The following is a 21,242-nucleotide window of genomic DNA, read 5'->3' on the forward strand; positions in this document are numbered from 1 at the left end:
CTTGTTACATTAAAGCCACTGCCACGGATCAGAGGTGGTTAATAAAGCCAAAGGAACCATAAGCAAAGACATTAAGCAATACGAAAATCCCTTTGTTCTTAATGTGATTCTTAGAAACCAAAATCATATCGGTAGCCTGAGCAGGCGAAACATCATGCAATTGATGTCATGAATTATTGATACCGATGATACAAGCTGTGGCTTGACAAAATTTTATTTACTTACGTAGCTCACGTTTTGTTAGAGTTTTAATTTGATTTTATTTTCGAACATACCGGCGGAAATGAAGATAATAAGAAGAAGAAGGGGGCAAAAGAATCCGGTGCTCCATGCAAAAGTTGGCTTCAGATAAAATAAGACTACGAAGAAAATCCAAAGGATTTTTTTCCCTTTTCTTTTCTCATTTCAGCCTTTACAACTTTGTCCTCCGGTGCTTTCAGATAAAAAGAACAAAAGTTCAAAGTTAATAATGCTACAAGATTTTGAATGACAATTGACACCAGGGCAAAAGATCACAATGTTAAAAAAGAAATGTACAAGTCAAATCATTTGAATTTCTTTTTTCTTTTTCTCCCACTCCCTTGCCAAAGAATATCAGAATAAATGATTCCATAAAAAAATGGCCGTCATCGGCCATGATTGGGCCGTGCAGAAATATACACACTGATTGAAGAGACGAACCACTAATTGAAACAATGTCCAGGATAAGCTGAACTTGACAATGCAAAATATTGACAGCTGCCCGTTAATGAGCTAAAAGTCAGTAAAATAATTTAAAAAATTGTAAAGTTTCATCCTTTTCCCTGCATCCAGGTAGAAACATGTCACGCGATTGGCACAGCAGCATTCTTCATTGCATAAGGATCATCTAACATGTCGGATACTCTGGACGGAGGCCAATAACGAAACACAGACCTACCAACGATGTTCTCAATAGGAAGCGGACCCCTGAAAATAAGATCAACGACATATGAAATTGCACTTATTAGTACACACTAATGAACCAAGATAACTTGCAACACTACTTATCAAATGTAAACTTCTTCTCACTTCTGAATTACAGTATGTTTAGGAAATGATCAAAAGGTTAATAAACTTAGAAGTTCATCAGTGGGTCAGTGAGACTAAGAGATTCGCAATTACCAGTTATGAGAATCAAAGCTGTTATTACGATTGTCTCCCAATACAAATACATAACCTTCAGGCACAACCTGCAAAAAGCAAACCGCACATTAGACTCCAGTAGCCAATTTGAGCGGGTTTGGTAACACAACAAAGAAACTACCAATCAAAAGAGAAACAGAACCAGAATAGGAAACATTACCACTGGGTCCATTTCATAAGCTAGTGGCTCCAGAATGAAATCTTCATCTTGAGCAACACCATTTACAAGCAGTTTCCCACCATGAACCTATCAACAAAAACCACATGAATGATATCAGACATCTGAAAGCAGGAATTTGATAACGATTTTTGGCGAAAAAATGGAGGACGGAGAATAGGGGATGAAGGAGGACCTAAAGTTGATATATGGCAATATGGGATCAATATGATATTAGCTTACTTCGACACAATCTCCAGCCGTTGCCACTATCCTTTTTATGAATACATCACCAGAACTGAAACCAATTTCCTATAATACCACAAGGTGAAAAAATTAGCAAATAGAAATAGAACAGAAAGAAATCCTAATTTTTAAACTCAAAAAGTGAGAACAAGTGATACCTGCAAGATCGGAGGTGCCCTAAAGATCACTATATCAGATACCTCTGGCCTTTTGAAAAAGTATGAAACCTGATAGACCAAGGACAAAAGCAAAAAGACATCAGCTAATTATCTGAGGATGCAAATTCACCATATATATATATAAATCTTAGAAACAAATCCTGGATTTCAACCTGTATCTCATTCTCTCGCATAATTCCACAAATTGAACATTTTCATCCATTGATCATCAATCTCATAAAGCTTATAAAGGGCTCCGAGTAACATCAAGATGCGCAGAATTGTAAGAATGAAAGCAACCAAAGACTTAATGTTTCCATTGGAGAAGAATTCGAACATAGAATGTTCCGTGAAAAAGGCTCATCATTTTTGTTCAGGTAAATTGACTTCGCAAATCAGTGGAATCATTGAGAGTCTGGTTGAGTGTAAGTTTATGTCGAATAAAAGGTTTTATATAGGGTACGGCAGCGCCGGTATTTAGCTTATACCAATGCCACAAACCACTAAGCAAAAATAATAATAATTATTTACCGCAAGACCAAAAGTTTATAAAAATTACAAATTCTAACAAGGTTAAAGATGCTTCACCTTCTCTGCCAAAATCCGGTCACCAACATCCAGGGTAGGGTTCATAGAAGCCGATGGAATGGATCTGGGCTCAGCCAAAAACGACTTGAACAAGAAACTAACAGTCAAAGCCGTAAAGGCGGCCTTGGCATCATCCGAACATACATTCAACAACTTCGATAACCAACTTCCGCTTGTTTTCAACTGCAAGCTTACACCATTCAGATTTTCACTCCCACTAAACTGTATTTTATCAGTAGTCCCTCCTTTATCCACGTAATCACTCTCCGGAACGGTGCCCGGCTCGTTACAGGGAAGCCACTTCGATCCCTGTAGAAAGGGAATAATCGAAGCGGCTTTAAACGGTGAAATCCCAAAGACACCCATGGAGGTTGCCGAAGGACCGGGCATACCAGCCGTTGACTTCATCAACGAGACCAATCCCATCAGGATCGGACTGTTGCAAGCGCCGTCACCGAATATTTCGGCGGCGAGTGTGTTACATCGGTAATTTGCTTTGGGCTGATAATTTGGGGGCGGATCAAGGTCGGTTTTTTTGCTATGGCAGAAGACTCGAGGGCGAAACAAGCATTCGTGGAAGGAGCGAGTGGAGGTGGTGGAGAAGCCGAAGCGGATTCCGGCGGAGTGGGCGAGGTTTTGAGCGACGTAACCGGAGAAGTTGACGGTGACACGTAACGCCATGTTTGCGATTTTGAATAGCTTGAGGAGGATTAGTTGAATTGCGCTTTCGGAGATTAAAAGGGTTGATCGGAGGAGATCTAGAAGCTGATAAACGACATCGTCACGGGCTGATTCAGTGAGTCGGAAGCGGAAAGGTTGAATTGAGGCTTAGAGTGTAAAACCGGATGCCGATGTGAGACTGCTTTTTGGAGAAAATCAGCGCTCAAATTTACGAGCTTTTGTTTTATGCTTTGCTTCTCTCTGGGAGGCAGAGAGATGGAGCTACACTCGAAACCAAATGCCCAACAAACAGACGCTGAGTTTAAGACTCCAGAGGTGTAAAGAATAAGAGGGACTCGAGAGTCAAGGAAGAGGATTATAAGACCGCGGCTGTCTGCGGGTTACCCAAAAAGGCTTTGTTTCTTTCTTTATTTACGCAACTTACCAGCGTCTTTCCGTTGAACTCCGTTTGGGAGTGAATTTTTTTTTTTTTAATTTTGCATAACAAAATGAACAAAATTCAACTTTTTTGAATTTCTATATCCCTTCTTCTCCTTTTTCCTTTTTTTTTTTTTTACTACAAAAATTATATGATAATTAAGTTAACGCCTGTTGTTGGACTTGGATATAAGATAAAATTAAAACTACTAACTAGTACTGACTTTCAATATGTAAATGGAGAAAATAGGGAGGGTAGTTTTGGCATTTCTCAAAGGACGCTAAATTCGTGGAAGGGGTTTCTAGCGAGCGAGTGCATGTATTTGTTTTGGATTGATGGGTGTTTGGTTGAGGTTTGACTTTGACCACGGGAAGGCATGTTATCTGTGCGTTACCTTCCTGCAACTTCCCTGAACCTTCCAGCTGACGTGGAGAATCCGTTTCACACTTAGATGCCCTCCAAATGCGTTCACTCTATGGCTGAATAATTGCAATTTGTGAGGAGACCCTTTATTTCTAAATTATATTCTTTCGACCCATTTGACTCTGGAGAGTCAGTAGAGATCTACGTAAAAGATATTCATATAATTGTTTTGGGTTGAAATGACAAATTTTAAATTTATAAAATTACATTCTAGGTCATGTATTCAACTAAATATATATATTCTCAAATTTATGAAAAATTAAATTTTGAGACTTTAATTTCTCTCTTATTAATATGTAGGGATAAATAAAATAATACGAAAAAAATTGAAGAAAATTTTTAGAATTTAACATATTTGATATCAAAATTATGGGAAATAAACATCAATATATCACATATTCTTTCTCTTTTTTTTTTTTGGGTATGTCGAATTAATTAGGTAACGTTGAATAATTGATTAAGTTCATTTTTAATATCTTGTTTATTAAATAAATATAAAAATCAAATTAATAGTTCCTTTAATATAAATCAGCGTCTTAATTTTATTGTATTGGGTTTGTTTCGTAAGCCTGTAATGACCAAATGATTGCAGATGAAATTGCAAAATCATTAAAACCAAAGGGAGATAAAATTAAAAAAAAAAATGAAAAAGGGACTTCCAAAAATATGGAAGGGCCGAAGGGGTCTTATTTAGAATAAACCACTTGACTCAAGGGAGTTAGTTACTCGGACTCCTAAAGGACGACGCAACTAGTGGCGTAAGCGCATACCTCAGCACTGGAGTGGATTGGTCGTCGGAAAGCTAATGACATTACAAATTATATAAGATTGAAAAATAACACAATCATTTCCTGATATAATATAGAGAAAAATTGCGGATTTTGCAACTACTGACAGTTTTGATTAGCTTTCAACCATTTTGAAACAATATTTTATTTAACCAATTTACCAATTTCCTGTAGCAGGTAGTTTGACTGACTATTAATGTATGGTTTGTGTATAATTAGACAATTAACGAGACTGACGTCAAATGAATTTGGATTGCGTCATTTATCACATCTTCCGCATCCGTGCCACCGTGGCACCATTGGGATGATATTGTTTATACACAGATGGCAATAAGACGGAATCGTTTGCGCTCTAGTTTATATTTTGAGCACGTTTATTTTAATAAACTCTTATATCAATAAAAATAATCTTGATTGAATTTACTATGAATGACATTGATATTATTTAGAAAATACTCTTACCACCCATACAAATAATCCCAAACACTTTAGTCTAATATAAAATGAAAATGCTTCGTTTTATATACACCCCAGAATTGATTTGAAAATCATCAAGCCACCCACACAATCTTTAGTGTTTGCTGCTTTACATTCCAGAATGTGAAAAAATAATAACAATTAACAAGAAGAAAGGACGTTAATGTGGAGGAACAAATAATTAGGGATGACAATGGGGAAGGGAGGGGACGGGACTGACATCCCCGCACCCACCTTTGATATACTGCATATATCCACGTCCCCTCCCCGTCCTCATTAGAATTGCTTGAGGGAATCCCCGTCCCCTCCCCGAATAATAAAATGGGATCCTCGAGGGGTCTCTAATCTCCGAATAACTAATACGTTTTTAAAGTTAAATTATGAATTTAATTTAATCATATTAAATTAAAAATTTAAACCAAAGTAAGGTTTGACAATATACCCTACACTAACATTAATCCATTACAAAAATCACACTACAAAATACAAATCATCAGAATAATTACATTCGTCAATCTTCATGATCTTATAATAAAAAAAAAAACTTTTATATCAATAATGAAATAAATGAAATGGGTATAGATATTGAAATTAATATTTTTAATGAAAGCATTTACTCTTACACCTCATGTTCTTCCTCAAGGAATGTGACAAATTGAAAGATAATATCATGTTTCAAATCTAAAACAATAAAAATAATATAAGCAATATGACTCATAATTTAAAACAGTTTTGGGCCAAGGCATTTACAATAAAGTCTAGTCAAATAGTAATTCATGACTACAACTAGTTAAGTAGGCTCGAAATTTTTTTAGTAGATTTGTATAAATATTTTGATATTTTTTATTTATACAATATTTAATATAATTTAAATTTTATTATTCATTTATTAAGAATTCTAAAAAATAAAAATAAAATTAAAAATTAATATGAGAAAATGGGGAAATGGGGAGGGGACAAAGATTCCATCTCATTCCCGTCCCTTACCCGAATATGTAATTGAGTAAAAAATTATTCCTGTCTCTTCTCCGAATAAGAAATTGGATATAAAATCATTCACATACCCTCCTTGAATAGGGAAAATCCCTAAGGGTCCCTGTCCCCGTGGGGATTTTTGCCATCCCTATAATTAATCATGCATGTGTGATACGGCACATAGAATATTTTCAGACATGCTTACACATTTAATGGAATATGTACATGTATATAGCCCATGATCCAATCTCAACCAAAAGAGTTTCATCACAAATCTTGAATCGTGACGACAAGTTTGGGAATCATTGACCAACATAATATAACTTAAGTTTGGCAAATATTTTTTATGGGTGTACAAAGAAAATACATATTTAATGGAATAGTTTTAATAGAGGATATTTATGGCATTTGAAAGAGGGTGAAGAGTAAAAATTATGATATGAATGGATAGCGTAAAAAAGAAAAATATTCTGAGTAGATTTTAGAATGCAAATATTCTTACCCACGTCAATATTGAATGAAAGAGTGGGAGTATTGGCACCCCTCTAAATACCTCTTAAAACCCCTTTAATTATTTTACAATTTTAATCTTTATTAAAATTACATATTAGGACAATTTCTAATTAAACTCCATTCAAAAGTCAAATAATTTTTCTATTTTAGAAATTAAAAAGGTTATTTTTCTCTAATTTTTAGATGAGAAATTTACCACCGATAGCTACCGTAGGGAAAATGAAAACTCATTATTATTATTTTTAAATGGAAGAGACCCGGTTGTTGAAATGAGGTTTAATAATAAAAATTAGAAAATGAGATTTACACAATAAGTTTTACTTAAGGGTATTTTTGTTATTGATGGAAGTGTTAAAAGAATTTTATAATTTTTTTAAAATATTTTAATAGAGTTAATTAAAAAAAAGAGTGTTAAAAGATATTTAGAAGGGTGCCAATAGTCCCACTCCGTTTCTTCTCCACAAACATGGTGTCTGGCCCAAAATGCAAGGCAATAATTTTATTAATAAACTTTACTGGATCTCGTTATCCTAAGCCCTAATCAACTTCTATTAAAGTGAAAGATATTGTGTGCGTACAGCGTACGTTTGTCCTTCTCTTTTGATACCACTGTGATTAGGATTGGAACTTTGCACAACTGAGGAAGCGAGAAATTTAAGCAATAATGAATTAAAATTTGCTGGCACTGCGAGGGCGCAAGTTAGGCCCAACAAGTACTGGAGAATAAGTTTAACAATGGATCAGGGACTCGAACGTATTGGGCTTTTGAACACTAAGGTTCGATTTTGGTTACGACCAGATTATACACACACACATGTAATACGACATGAAGCCCACTCTATAAACCTAAAATAAAATCACCCGGAAGGTTGAACTTTGCCTGACATAGTCATAGTCCAATTGTCCTTGTAGCTGAAGGACCATGAAACCTTGTATGTTCCCTTATTTTCGCACATTTAAGAATAAAGATGCCAAGTATGAATTTTAATGAAAATAATCTCTTTTTTTACCTTAAAAATAAAGTTCTGGCTTAGATAATACATCAAAAAAAAAAAAAACGTGTTTTGAAGCGGATAAGTATAGTTTGTTTATTTGTTTATTCATTTTTTTTAAAAAAAAAAATAAAGTAAAATAAAAGGACCTTAATTTAATTAATAGTTATTATATGTATCACGTTGTCTCTTAAAAAAGAACCTCCGCACGTTGAAGCCCATTGGATTGGGGCTGGGGGATTTTGGGCCATCTGAGCGCATGACTTCATTTGCTAGCTATTGGCTACACAGCCATTTAAAAGGAAACCAATGATAGTAATAGAGCAAAGTGGAATAGCACCACTCTGTTTTGATTAACTATAGTAAAAGAAAATATTTTTAAGTCCACCATCCACACTTAATCCCGATGGTGGTGTGTATGTTGCATATAAAACAAATTGTGATGTTTATTAATTATAGAGGCATAAATCATAGGAAAAGGAAGTCCCAATTCCAGAAAGACACAGAGGTATAAAAATTTGAGAAGAGATCGTAGTTATATTAGCGTCAATTTCACTTTCGGCGGGCAAACGTTTCTGTGTGGTCCATTTCCTTCCATTAGTTTCTTTATAATTATTAAATTATCCCATAAATGTGCTTAGACAACTAATTCGATTAGTATGGTCATATTCAAGTTATGGACGCAGCACGCTCAGTTGCTTGTGCATAAAACAACATGATGTGAACAGTATGCATGCTGTCCTCTAATTATAATCGAGTAGAAACTTCGAAGGCGTGCCAGCAATCGAGGGCTCAGAATTGCCGCTGCCATCACTATGGATTTTGGGGCGATGAAACTTTTTACCCTACAGGTTGTTACCGCAGGGTTATCACTGTAAATAAAGGGCTCGTTCAAAAAGGCAGGCAGGCAGGCCACGCGAGAAGTTGGCACGTGGTGAAGTTGGTAAGATCTGACAACTTGCGTTTGCCCCTCTCTCTGTATCACCACTTAACTTTCTCAAAAGTTACCGCCAAACACGAATCGATGACCGTGGGACCATTTCCAGGCGATCTTTCGTAGCGTGCACGATTACATTTTCACGCGCCCCGTGGTGTTGAAGCTGAACTGGCAATTTGGAAAAAAGTAATTTTGCCCGAAAAACCACCGGCGAAAGCAATTTTACCCGATACGCGCCTGTTTTCGCGTGCGTGAGGGTTTCCCACCCTCCGTCAGGGTTTAGGCCCACTACGGGAATTCAGGAGCCAGACGTAGGACCCATTTGACATGATTATTCATCGAACGCTATCTTTGATTGATTGTGACTCTTTGACCCACCACTTCACGTTAAAGCCCACATCATAATGACCGGCTCGTCACGCACACAAGCCTACCTTCTCAGTTCTCACTTACCGGTATATAAACCTCTCTCTATTATGTAAATCTTACATGAGCAAAGAAAGTCAATCGAAATGAAACTAGTCAAACCTCATTTCTGACTTCGGCATAGATTTTCACATCATCACCATCGTCCAAAACACCCACTTTGGGCCGCTACCGGACGGTCACGATCAAAGAGGTTCAAACTTTAATGTCTCCTGCCACCCACCATTTCACATCGACATCGTTCAGTTTTCTCAGTGACTGCAGACTGAGACCAGCCAGCCATATAATAAAATAGAAAAAGCGACGAAGAAAAAGAAAACCAAACCCCTCCATTATTTCTTATCGCACTTACCACCATTCGCAAGCCAAAGAAGTGACGCGCACACCAAGTGAAAAAGAACTGATGAGCAATATTAATACTATGGAGGAGAGGCCAGAGACGGAGCTGATATCCATTCCAGCGACGCCACGTGCGTCAACACCGGAGGTACTAACGCCGTCAGGTCAAAGGTCGCCAAGGCCAGCATCAAAGGAGGCGAAATCTTCAACGGCATGGACTCCGACTTCGTTTATATCACCGAGGTTTTTGAGTCCTATAGGGACGCCAATGAAGAGGGTATTGGTAAACATGAAGGGTTATTTGGAGGAGGTGGGTCACTTAACCAAGCTCAATCCTCAAGACGCTTGGCTCCCCATTACTGAATCACGTAATGGGAATGCACACTACGCTGCGTTTCATAACTTGAATGCTGGTGTTGGGTTTCAAGCGCTGCTTTTGCCTGTGGCCTTTGCTTTTCTCGGCTGGTATGTGTTGCCTCCAGTTTCTTTAATTTTCTCTGCCTTTTTTTTATTTTAAGCTTTTTCCTTTTGTTTCTTAAAACAAATTGGTTTGCTTGTAGCAGTAATTATAGAGCCATGCTCCCATTTTAGAATAAGGCACAGGTCGTCTGACTGAAGTAGACAGCATCACTGAATATGCATTTATGTCTCGTAGGTTTGCTTAGTTTGATTTTTTTTTTTCCCAATTTATCAAATTTAAGTATTTTCAGCTTTAAATTTATGAACTTCAGCCGTAGTTATATCCTATGTACTTCTTTTTTTCTTTTTTAAATCCTATTTACTTCCTGTTCATTTTAAATGTTTCTACTGTTACGAGTTCGATTTGGCAAAGGACGAATGTTTTTGTCACAATTTATATAATTTTCCCAAGTCTGCGGTAATACTACGACTGTACATACCTCGATATTCTCTGTCGTTCTTCCGATGCCTCTGCCTTTACCTGCTAATCATCATATAAAGTTAGCAGCGTCCGGCTCTACTTGAATCTTTTCTATTTAAAATTTAATTATAGTATGATTAAAAAGAAAGAAGCATCCTTGAGGGAAGTCACTTCAATACTTTATCTTTTCGTAACAGAAGTTTGCTCGATTATTATAGACATTTTTCCAGTCCAGTACTGGGGCATAGGTGATTTTGTTTTCTTTTTAGAGGATCACGCCCGGGGGCCCCATTTTAAATTAATCTCATTATTACTCATGAATGATATCGACTTCTCATGATTTCAGAGCATCCAGCGAATCAAAATTTCACAAAGCATGCAGACAAATCAAACATTGTTGCCTTTAACAGGGCACCTTTGGCAGTTGGCACATCTTTTCTTCCTTGACTTCTATTTTTTTTATTTAATAACATTATTCACCAAATGAATTTGCTTAAAAGGAGTGATGTACGTTTTTAATTCAAATCCTTCCATTGTAACTTTTCGGTCCTGCCAAATTCCTATGTTTTTGGCCCATTAGGCTTTTAGCATGTATGGTAATACTAAATTTGACTGCAGAGGTATTTTTAAGGAAAGATGATTTCAGGCTTTTCGATCATATGAAATTTGAATATTTACGTCTTTTGCAACCGAAATTCAACCAGGACCAATTTGCTTGCAATTTATGTGGGGAATTAAGCATTATGATTGAACTTTATGCATTCGGAAATGGTATCCTAGGTTGTTCATTTGCGTTTGAGACTATTCACCTCTATAATAATTATTTCCAACCAAGAGAAGAAACAACTATTGTTGTGCTGAAGGGAAGAGATGATATTATTTGTTTGAAATGGTTTGCCATTGGTGATGGTTTTTGCAGGAGTTGGGGAATACTTTCCTTAACAATAGCCTATTGTTGGCAACTCTACACTTTGTGGATTTTGGTTCAGCTGCATGAAGCTGTTCCAGGAAAGAGATACAACAGATATGTGGAGCTTGCACAAGCCGCATTTGGTGAGAACACATGCTTAAGCTCAAATTCTAATACATCTATTTTTTGGAGAATCGGTTCCGATGCTTCCCCCCAGAAGAAAAAGAAAAAAAAAATTCAAATAATTAAATAAATGATACACAAAAGATGAATGTGGTTGTGCTATGCTTTTCTTATGAATCTAGTAATTTACATTTTTCTTTCAGCAAGCTGCTTGTATAATCTTTTAATACAACCATGTTAGTATCATTTCACTGTGGAAGATAAAAATGATGACTTAGCATTGAGGTATTAAATTTTTGTTCTTTGCATGAAATTTACCGGAAAATAATGAGTTGAATGTTGTGTTTGCTACCTTTGCAGGGGAAAGACTTGGCGTCTGGCTTGCTCTCTTCCCAACAGTTTATTTATCTGCAGGAACTGCGACAACTTTGATTCTCCTGGGAGGGGAGACGATGAAAATGTTCTTTCAGATTGTTTGTGGGCCTCTTTGTACCTCAAATCCTCTAACAACGGTTGAGTGGTATCTGGTGTTCACTTCTTTGTGCATTGTTCTCTCTCAGCTTCCAAACCTCAACTCAATTGCAGGGCTGTCACTGATAGGAGCTATAACAGCCGTCACTTACTCCACCATGGTGTGGGTGCTCTCTGTTAGCCAACCAAGGCCGCCTAACATCTCTTACGAACCACTTTCATCTGCATCCCCTGCAGCTACAGTCTTCTCTGTCATGAATGCACTTGGGATTATTGCTTTTGCGTTTAGAGGGCACAATTTAGCTATGGAAATTCAGGTATATTTGCACTTTATGATTTTTGAACCACTTAGCAAAACATGTTACATTCAAAGGTAGTTAATTTTGTTTTCTAAGGAACTTATTTGCCTTTTTTCAGGCTACAATGCCATCAACCTTTAAGCATCCTGCTCACGTGCCCATGTGGAGAGGAGCCAAAGTTGCCTATTTATTCATTGCCATGTGCTTGTTCCCAGTTGCCATTGGAGGTTTTTGGGCTTATGGAAATCTTGTAAGTACACTTAATGCCAAGGCACATAACAAGTTCACAATAGGAAAGAAGAAAGAATTACTTGACGTTCTTGCATATGTTGAGAAATGTAGAAAGTCTCAATTGCAAAGAAGCCCCCGAGTTATCAAATAGAAGAGCAATACATTTTATCTTGCTGGTTGCTACTTTCAAATAAAAATTTTTATGGTTAGGTTGGTAGAATTTATCCGAAAATATATCATATCTCTCTCTCCAGATATTTCTTTTAAATTATGTACTACTCCAAAATTATTGTGAATTGACACCTATAATGAGATGCTACTTTTCTAATATCAAAATGCTGTAATATAATAATGGATTTTATGTAGATATCGTGAATGATGTAGTTGATCGCCCTCGCCTGTTTATCATTCAGTTCATTCTTAATCTTTTTTTTTTGTTTTCTTGATTTTAGATGCCTTCGGGAGGGATGCTCCGTGCATTGTTTCAATTTCACAGCCACGATATATCGAGAGGACTTCTCGCAGTGACTTTTCTCCTTGTTGTATTCAACTGTTTAAGTAGCTTTCAAATATACTCGATGCCTGTTTTCGACAGCTTTGAAGCAAGCTACACCAGCCGCACCAACCGACCGTGCTCAATCTGGGTTCGATCTGGTTTCCGGGTTTTCTATGGATTTGTCTCATTCTTCATAGGCGTGGCACTCCCTTTCCTCTCCAGCCTTGCCGGTCTCTTGGGAGGACTCACTCTTCCGGTCACTTTTGCTTATCCATGCTTCATGTGGGTGCTAATAAAAAAGCCTACGAAATACAGCTTCAACTGGTATTTCAATTGGATCCTGGGTTGGTTGGGAGTCGCCTTTAGCCTGGCCTTCTCCATTGGCGGTATTTGGAGTATAGTGAACAGTGGACTTAAGTTGAAATTCTTCAAGCCCAGTTGACAAACAGTCAGTAGTACTAGCTAAAGGGAATGTCGAAACTCTGTAAAATCAATGGAGATTCATTTCGTATTTGTTGTTGTTTCGTACAATTTTAAACTTCCATGTATGCACATGTTACTTATGGTGCAGGCAGCACCCGTTTCATGTAAGTTTTATTGTCCGATTTTCTTCTCCGAATCACTTTGATTTAAAGTAGTGAAAAGAAATACGGAACGTATGGTCTGAAGATTCTGAAGATATTGAGAGCGCACTTTATAAAGAATAGGCCCAAATCCAGCTAACAACATTTTCTTTTTTAAGTAAATCTTAGTCTACGTTAATTGATTAGCTTTGCCATTAGCGGTTTGCGGTTGCTTTCAGATGATTGCTGCTTTCCACCATGGAACTGCACTGCGCGCAGGTTTTAGCTCTGTCATCATTCGAAAAGATAAGCTCAATGAAGCAAGCCATCAAAAGTTAGGTAGCGAATTTTTTGTTAGGCATGCGGATTTTGTAAGGCTTCATTGTCACTTGTCACTGTCACATTCTACAGAGCAGGCAAATATAATCAAAATGGAAACATGAATCATGAATGCCGTTGCTGCAGTGATTACATTTGAAAAACAAATTCTGTGTTCGGAGAAAATGGGATAGTTCGGGTGGTCATCATCTAAAGGGTTCTATTGCAATGATTCAAGGTTTAATTGACTCTCAGGATCAATAGGTTAGAAACAACCACCGACCAAATGATAATGTTCCTCATTTGTCCATGGGGTTAAAACATCACGGACCATCAATAATTACCCATTTCATTGCCACTCCAGTGGCACCGAAACAGGTGTTTCCGTTTGAGGACGACATCTCATGCCGGCACATGGACATGGTTTCAATTTAATTGGATAAGAAGGTGAAATCCTGTTAATGTAGAGCATCATATTGTGCGACCCACGATACAATAAAATCTTTTTCGCCCTGTGAATGTGACAGCAGTCTTGATTATTCCAACTTTACCACGCCTCTTAGTAAACAAATGAAAGAAACAAAATTTATCTGTCCGATCGGAGAAAGAACAAAGAAGAAGCTATTAACAACTATTTTTTATTGAGCATCGTTCACTACTAAACAAATAAAAAAAATGTTTTGACTGCGTCTGTGGCTATCAATTTTTTTAATAATTATTTTTCTTGGACATCCATTTTGTTACTTTTTATATGAATACGTTTTTCATATCTACTCCAGTATGGCAGTATCACACAACTATCAGACCCATGAACCAACTTGGACCGTAAATCACTGCTCTAATTAGGTAATGGCCAAACATGAAGGTGAGCCCGGCAGCCTTCCAATATTATTTCTTATTCATTCAACCTACAAGATCGGATTGGATTGGATTAACCCTTGGGATTAGATTAGGGAAAAAATTCTTCTCAACTCTAAAGTTTCATACAATAATCCATTTCATCCTTATTTTTTAAATAATAACTCAAAACATCCTTCCGTTAACTCACCGTTAATTGAATATCGTTTGTTAGTAATTCATTAAGGGTAAAAAAGGATTTTCCATTAAAGAGAAAACAAAAGTTAACATATAACTAAAAATGATTTTATCTAATCCAACTAAACAGGAAATATCGAAAAAGAAGAAAAACTTATATTTCAAGAAATTCATTTTTCATTTCTTTCTATTTTGGCGGCATGAAAGTCCTAAAAACCCTAAATATTAGTACTAAAAATATCATAATTTTTTTATTCATATAAGTATACTCTCTAATTGCATTGTAAAATAGGTTGGTTGAGTTGAAGATAAAGAGATATTCAGTACATGCAAGCACATAAAAATTGGTGGTGTTTTTGAGTTTTTAATTACAGTTTGTTTCTTCTGGCAATTATTCAATATGTATATCAAATTATATCATCGTTGATTTCATTTACGAAAAAGTTAATGAATTTTGTATGTTTTGTAGTGTTATTTAATTGTGTAATTTTTTGTTAATATAGTTAGTATTACTTTAATGAAAAATCCTATTTTTCCCTCAATGAATTACTAGTTAACGGTTTTACACTAATGGTAAGTTAACGGAGAGATATTTTAGGCTATTATTTGAAAAAATAAGGATGAAATAAGCTATTACATGAAACCCTATGGATGAAAAATGCTTTTTCCCATTAGATTAAATTATATTATATTAGATTATCTAGTATTGTCTTTTGTTTGGTATAATATTGAATAAGACTATATTAAATTAAATTTAATAAAATTAAAATAATTATTTAAATAATATATTATTTTTTAAATCATATTACTATTTGTTAAATTTAATATTTAGATTACAATATTATTGTAATTAAGTAATCCAATAAATTTTTATGTTTAATATATTATATATAGTTAAAATAAATTATTGAATAAACTTTTGATATTAATAGCAAATTTAGACTATAGAATATCTAATCCTATCTAAACCCCTCTGAAAATAGATATTAATAATCTTATAAATGTTGGACTAAAACTTAGATTAATTTATTAATCATGACAGCCAAATATAACTCTAAATTGGACTAATTTTTTTATCCTTCAAATTAGTCTAATCCCACCTTTTATGCAACCTCCGAAAATAGCCTCATTAGTCATAGCACACAGATTATATGTTGGGTCATGGGTGTGCAAAATTTTAAGGTCATTTTTAGGGACCTCCCCTGAGGTTTGGTATATTAACATTCTGATAGAAAGTATTCACGTAATTACAAAGACTTCTCCTGACATTTGTATTCTGTTAAGTGGACTGTTAGAAAATCCAAAACTACCATTCCTGCCAAAATATTTCTTTATTCACTGATGAACTGATGGGTAATTCGTGCCAAAATCACAAATTACTTAAGAAGATGAAAATATCCATTGGATAAAAAAAATGAAATTACTTAATAAAAAAATTGACACTGCATAATAATAAAAAAATTGAAATAATGTGTGGCAGCATACCTGCATCCTGCAGGAATATTATTATTGTGATTTTTTTTCTTACAAACTACTTCATAACTAATACATGCCACAAGAGCAGAGCTATTAAAAGAAATGATTTTCATATTGTAAACTTGATAGTACAGGCGTTGGCACCGACCACAAAACTCTTCTGATACCAATCTTTGCTCCATCCATATCTAAACCCAGATCAAGTAAATATTAAATTGGATTTCAAGTCCTGAAAATCCCACTTTATAATTGATATCTTCGAGTTTTGTTGGTGCCTCAAACCTGGATCTAAAGCATCATCTCTGTCATACTCGGAACACCTAAACTAATGGACTTGCTGCAGCTGCTTATTCTTCTTCTGAAATGATGCACGCAGATAGATTACAGACTTTGAAATAAGAAATACAATAAACAACATGTAATCGAACTTAAGATTTTCGGCACGCTTCTTTGAAAATTAGAATCAAACAAGGAAAATGGCAAGTCAATATTTTTTAATCTAGAAAAAGGGCAATTTCAAAGTTTATCACATGCCAAATTCATAGTCTTGCATCCACTATTTTCTAGTTTGAATAACAAACAAAAGCCTTAGACAAAAACACAGAGAATATATCACATGGGAGCAAAAATTGTGTGTAGAACAATATACTTAAGTTACATGTGATTACAATCACATTATTTAGCAAATACAAAATTACCTTCTCAAAAAAAAAAAAAAAAACAACACCACCAAATTATTGAAGGTATTACAACAATAAGGCAAAAGAACACCAAAGGCATGCACAAACCGAAACTAACACACAACTCAATTAGTGTCATGACCCCAAACTGAACAATCACATAAACCATTGTGGGTTCTCTAAAAGATTATCACATTATAAGCAAACTGAAACCCATCTTTGATGAACTACATCTAGTACTTACACAGCTCGTAAATCATTAGAAAATTGCTCTTATCAGTCATTACCCAATAGCTTTTTTCAACTCAACACTAACAACCCCAGAGAGAAGCAACATCCAGCACCATTTTCATTAATTAAAACAGACTTTCATTAATTAAAACAGACCCATTGTTATTTTTAATCAATAAAATAACAACAATATCTTGTAAGCCACTGATTCAAGCATGCAAGCTGTGTTTTCGAAGACTGACCTCTTCTTGCGATCTAATTCCAGTCACGATAAACGCTAGATGACGGCAATACTCACTTCTCGGAAGCTCTGGACCACCGCACGACGTCATCTTGTGCAGTAGATGAAAGTAAATCAATGGTTTCAGAAATTATTTGTGAGTTGCAGACGCTTCTTCTCCATGGATGAAACTGATGGTGGGTTTTGTTCAAGTGTAAGCTGTGTTTACGAGGAGAAGTACACTTTGTGAAAAAATCATTTTCTTTCATCTACTAGATAATGACTTTGGACTGGGTAATGGTGTGTTTAAGTCTCCATTTCACGGACATTGAAGTATATTTTGCTTGAATTTTGATTTTGTTTAAATTTTAAATTTATTTTTACTTGTTTACCCTTTTATACTAACGCTTACGTATTTTTATACTAAACGCTTACGTATTTTTATATTAATATTAAGGGAAATCCTTGTAACTATATGAATATTTTTATCAAATTATTAATACACCAAACTTCAGAAGAAGTCCCTAAAAATAACCCCATAATTTTAGGTCTAAATTAAAGAATATATTTATATTCAGAAAAAATCATCCCACTTTCTCCAAAAAAGAGAAAAAATCGTACCACCAGAAAATAATAATAATAATAATAAAATTGACCATCAGAGCTTTAAGAACATTGAGGTCGGTGAGCTAGGAGGCGCACAATTCAGCAATTCCATGCGCTTACTCATCAGAGTCAAAGAGCAACTAAGAAAGTAACTGTTCATTAATTAATTTTATTTTTGCAGAAAGCAGGTTTGGATATTTGGCTCCATCTGCCTGCCCATACTGAAGACAGCATAGCCAGCCAAAAAATCCAGGTTAACAAGTTGGCTGCACTTGCACACTTGGTGGATCATCGAGTCTCTGCTCCCGCTGACATTCTTAGAAAACTGGAATTTTGAATTCATACGCATTCACCAGACCAGATTCTTCTACCGAATTAAAAATTACCTAATCTCAAAAACTTTTTTTTTTCTTTTGTCCTGAAGATAACAATAAAATGGAGAACTGTTCAGGTTAGCCCATAATGCATGCCATCTAAACAGCAATCCACTCGAAAAATCAAGATTGATGCAAAAAAACTCCCCTTTTAGTCTAATTTGTTCTTCCACTGATGCGAAGGATTTACAAAACCAAACATGCACGAACAAACAAACCCTAAAACAGAGACACAACAACTGTGACTATTGCAATCCAAGTACTGAATTTCTTTCTTCGAATGTTTGTTATATGATGATCCTATAAATTATCTGTACCTACCAAGCACTGGATCCTACGACCACAATCATGATAACACCACCAATAACCGCTGGACCAAAATCCAAAGAAATTAAAAAGACAAAAAGGCTTCTCCTTTCATCCCATTGAAATTTGATAAAGCAAGCAAACACCCCATTTTTTTTTTTTTACTTGAACTTTTCTTACTTCAAGTCCTTCCCAGCTGGCGTGGAAATAGCAAGACCAGACCAACCAAAGCAATCTTCACCAACGTCATTACCACCTTGATCATCGCCGTTCATCATCTGCCACGTGTTGCATCCAGAAGTAGCAGCACCACTCCCACCGCCAGTGCAAGCGTAACCGGTTCCAGGGATATCCCAACTCCGTGCAGTACCAAAACCAAGCTCCAATTCTTCAAGACCCGACCCGATACCATACCCATGATTGTGAAACCCACCAAGTCCAAGAAAATTCTGGCCTTGAATTTGCATATTCAACATAGTAGTAAAGCTTCCACTACCGGGGACGCCGACACTATCGTTCAGGTTCACATCAGTCATCGTAATTAAGCCCATTTCAGGGTTACCACAAGGCAAAACCGAAACAGGGTTAGCGGGTTCGGCCACACGATCATGGGTAACAGCTGAGGAACAAGATGAAGAATTGGCGGTGGCAACAACAGCGCCAGAAGAAGATGAAGAGCTAATGCGGGTGCGCTTGGAGTTCTTGCGAGTGCCACCACCAACGGGGATGTTGCGGAGAGTCCCACCTTGAGTCCAGTAGCGGCGGCACGACTTGCAGAAGTGACGAGGCTGAGAGAGGTTGTAGTTGTTGTAGTAGCAGAATTTGGTGCTCGTTGATTCGCACCTTGGGCACGGCAGTGACTCGGTTACCTTTGGGGGTGGGTATGTGCTTATGGGGTTATGGGCTCGAGCTAGTTTCCGGTCAGTTGATTCCGATGGCATTTTGCGGCGTGTTTGTGAACAAACGAGCGTATAAATAATTAATGTTTAATTTTGGAAGAAAGTGGTGTGAATGAGAGTGAAAAGCTTTTTCAGTCTCAATAGCTTAGCAGAGCTATAGCTATAGCGTATGAGTGAAGACATACATAAGTAACTCACTATATAAGAGATAAAATGGGGCCACGCCAACAACAACTCACAACAATCCTCGCGGTGAAGAAGGGTTTCTGTACGACGTTTTGTATTGGCTCGGCTGCGTGGCTAGGCGGCTTGTTTTTTTTCCAAAAAAATTATAATTAATTGTTTTGGTGATGTGGCCCCGTTTTGTTTAACAGGTAATTAACTGTGTCGTATAATAAATAAATAATATTATGATATGTGAGTATTTATTAAAAATTATAATAAAAATAATAGATATATCAAATGTATTTATACACTCCGTATTAGTATTTTAAAATTTCTCTGGTGTAAATGTACAAATCTAACCGGTTGGAGAAGCCAATTGCTAGTTGCTTCAACAACGAGTCCTTAAGCAGAGTCTTTAGTTTGCATACATACGAATCAGTATGTATGTAATTTGACTGACAACTAAGATGAAAGTTAAAAGGCTATATTAGCTGGGGATGGAGGAGATTAAGTAGAGGACTGGTCATCAGATTCAGCCTTTTCTTCTAGAGCTGGCTCAACTCAACCGTCGGAGGTGGGAGAGAGAGAGAGAGAGTGCGTGAAATGAAATTAGGATTGAAGAGAACCGACAGCATGATTGTTGTCGGGCAGCGTGGGAAACAATAATTGGGTTTGCCTGCTGCGTTACGAGGCTCAATGGCTTCCCTACTCCTCTACTCCTTGGCCCCTGCATATCAAAGATTCTGTCATCATCTGTCACCGGATTTTTCGGTTCTGTAATCTCTGCTCCTCCCTTTGATTTTGCTCCTCTCTTTTGTCCCCTCTACATATGTACGACGTGTATATCCATCCCCTTGTTGTGTTATTATTATATTTGCCACGAAGAAAACGTTCTCCAATAGTATTCATACATTATTTATATTGGCAACTAAGAAAACGTTCTCAAATAGTATTCATCCTATTTGATTTACACATAAAAATACTGTAGCCTTGCACAACGGAACTTCGTACTGAGAGGGAGGGAATCGAGCAGCTTGCTTCACCCCACACTTGTCTTACTCCAAGAAACTGAACAGACGTAGGCGCAGACTCTGGCGCTGTGCTAGCTACGGCGAGAACTTGGACTACTGCTGACAGACAAGACTCGTTTCTGGAAAATGTGACAACGCGGAACACACGTGTCTATCACTAATAGGTTATTGCCTTTACCATCCAAGCAGCGGCTCCAGTCCAGCCCACGGTAAGAATCAGCCCAAGTCAAGAGAGAGATACACTCAGCCTCACAGGGTCCGAGATTCTGATTCTCTCTTCCCTGTATGCATCTGTTTCAGGTTTTGACGGTCTTCGTGAGGCTGACTATAATAAGAGGGAGCCCCCCCCCCCCCCCCCCCCCCCCCCCAAGCTCTTTAGCTTCTTCCCTCAATTTGCTCTCTACTATCGTTTATTTGTGGCGCAATGGCAAATATGCCTTTAATTAATTAATTAATTAATTAATTAATGGGAAAGACTACAGAGCATTTTGTTTTTGGTAGTATAAGTGACATAGACAGTACAATGTTGTTCAATTGCAATTACTCTCCAAATTCAAAGTTTTTTTACATTTAAAAAAGAAAAAGAAAAAAGCAAGAGACAAATAGAGGTCAACAATTTGTGTTCCCTAGTTATAAGTTACTTCTT

General features: G+C 36.5%; 3 protein-coding genes across 3 annotated transcripts; 1 reads left to right on the forward strand and 2 right to left on the reverse strand.

Moving 5' to 3' along the window:
- Positions 1 to 487: 487 nt before the first annotated feature.
- On the reverse strand, positions 488 to 3,381 carry LOC18042922 (thylakoidal processing peptidase 1, chloroplastic). The gene is made up of 6 exons (XM_006434809.2): positions 2,314 to 3,381; positions 1,726 to 1,794; positions 1,565 to 1,633; positions 1,325 to 1,411; positions 1,144 to 1,211; positions 488 to 948 (listed from the first exon to the last, which is right to left on the reverse strand). Exons 1-6 carry the CDS (start codon positions 2,992 to 2,994, stop codon positions 825 to 827), a joined length of 1,098 nt encoding a protein of 365 aa, XP_006434872.1. The 5' UTR covers positions 2,995 to 3,381; the 3' UTR covers positions 488 to 824.
- A 5,576-nt stretch (positions 3,382 to 8,957) lies between these two features.
- LOC18042610 (lysine histidine transporter-like 8) lies at positions 8,958 to 13,405 on the forward strand. The gene is made up of 5 exons (XM_006434810.2): positions 8,958 to 9,747; positions 11,082 to 11,215; positions 11,556 to 11,983; positions 12,084 to 12,215; positions 12,649 to 13,405. Exons 1-5 carry the CDS (start codon positions 9,347 to 9,349, stop codon positions 13,132 to 13,134), a joined length of 1,581 nt encoding a protein of 526 aa, XP_006434873.1. The 5' UTR covers positions 8,958 to 9,346; the 3' UTR covers positions 13,135 to 13,405.
- A 4,919-nt stretch (positions 13,406 to 18,324) lies between these two features.
- Positions 18,325 to 19,701, reverse strand: LOC18042611 (dof zinc finger protein DOF1.6). Its single transcript, XM_006434811.2, has one exon. It carries the CDS (start codon positions 19,440 to 19,442, stop codon positions 18,678 to 18,680), a length of 765 nt encoding a protein of 254 aa, XP_006434874.1. The 5' UTR covers positions 19,443 to 19,701; the 3' UTR covers positions 18,325 to 18,677.
- Positions 19,702 to 21,242: the final 1,541 nt, after the last annotated feature.

Source organism: Citrus clementina, unplaced genomic scaffold, assembly GCF_000493195.1.
Source record: "Citrus clementina cultivar Clemenules unplaced genomic scaffold, Citrus_clementina_v1.0 scaffold_5, whole genome shotgun sequence".
NCBI lineage: Eukaryota > Viridiplantae > Streptophyta > Magnoliopsida > Sapindales > Rutaceae > Citrus > Citrus x clementina.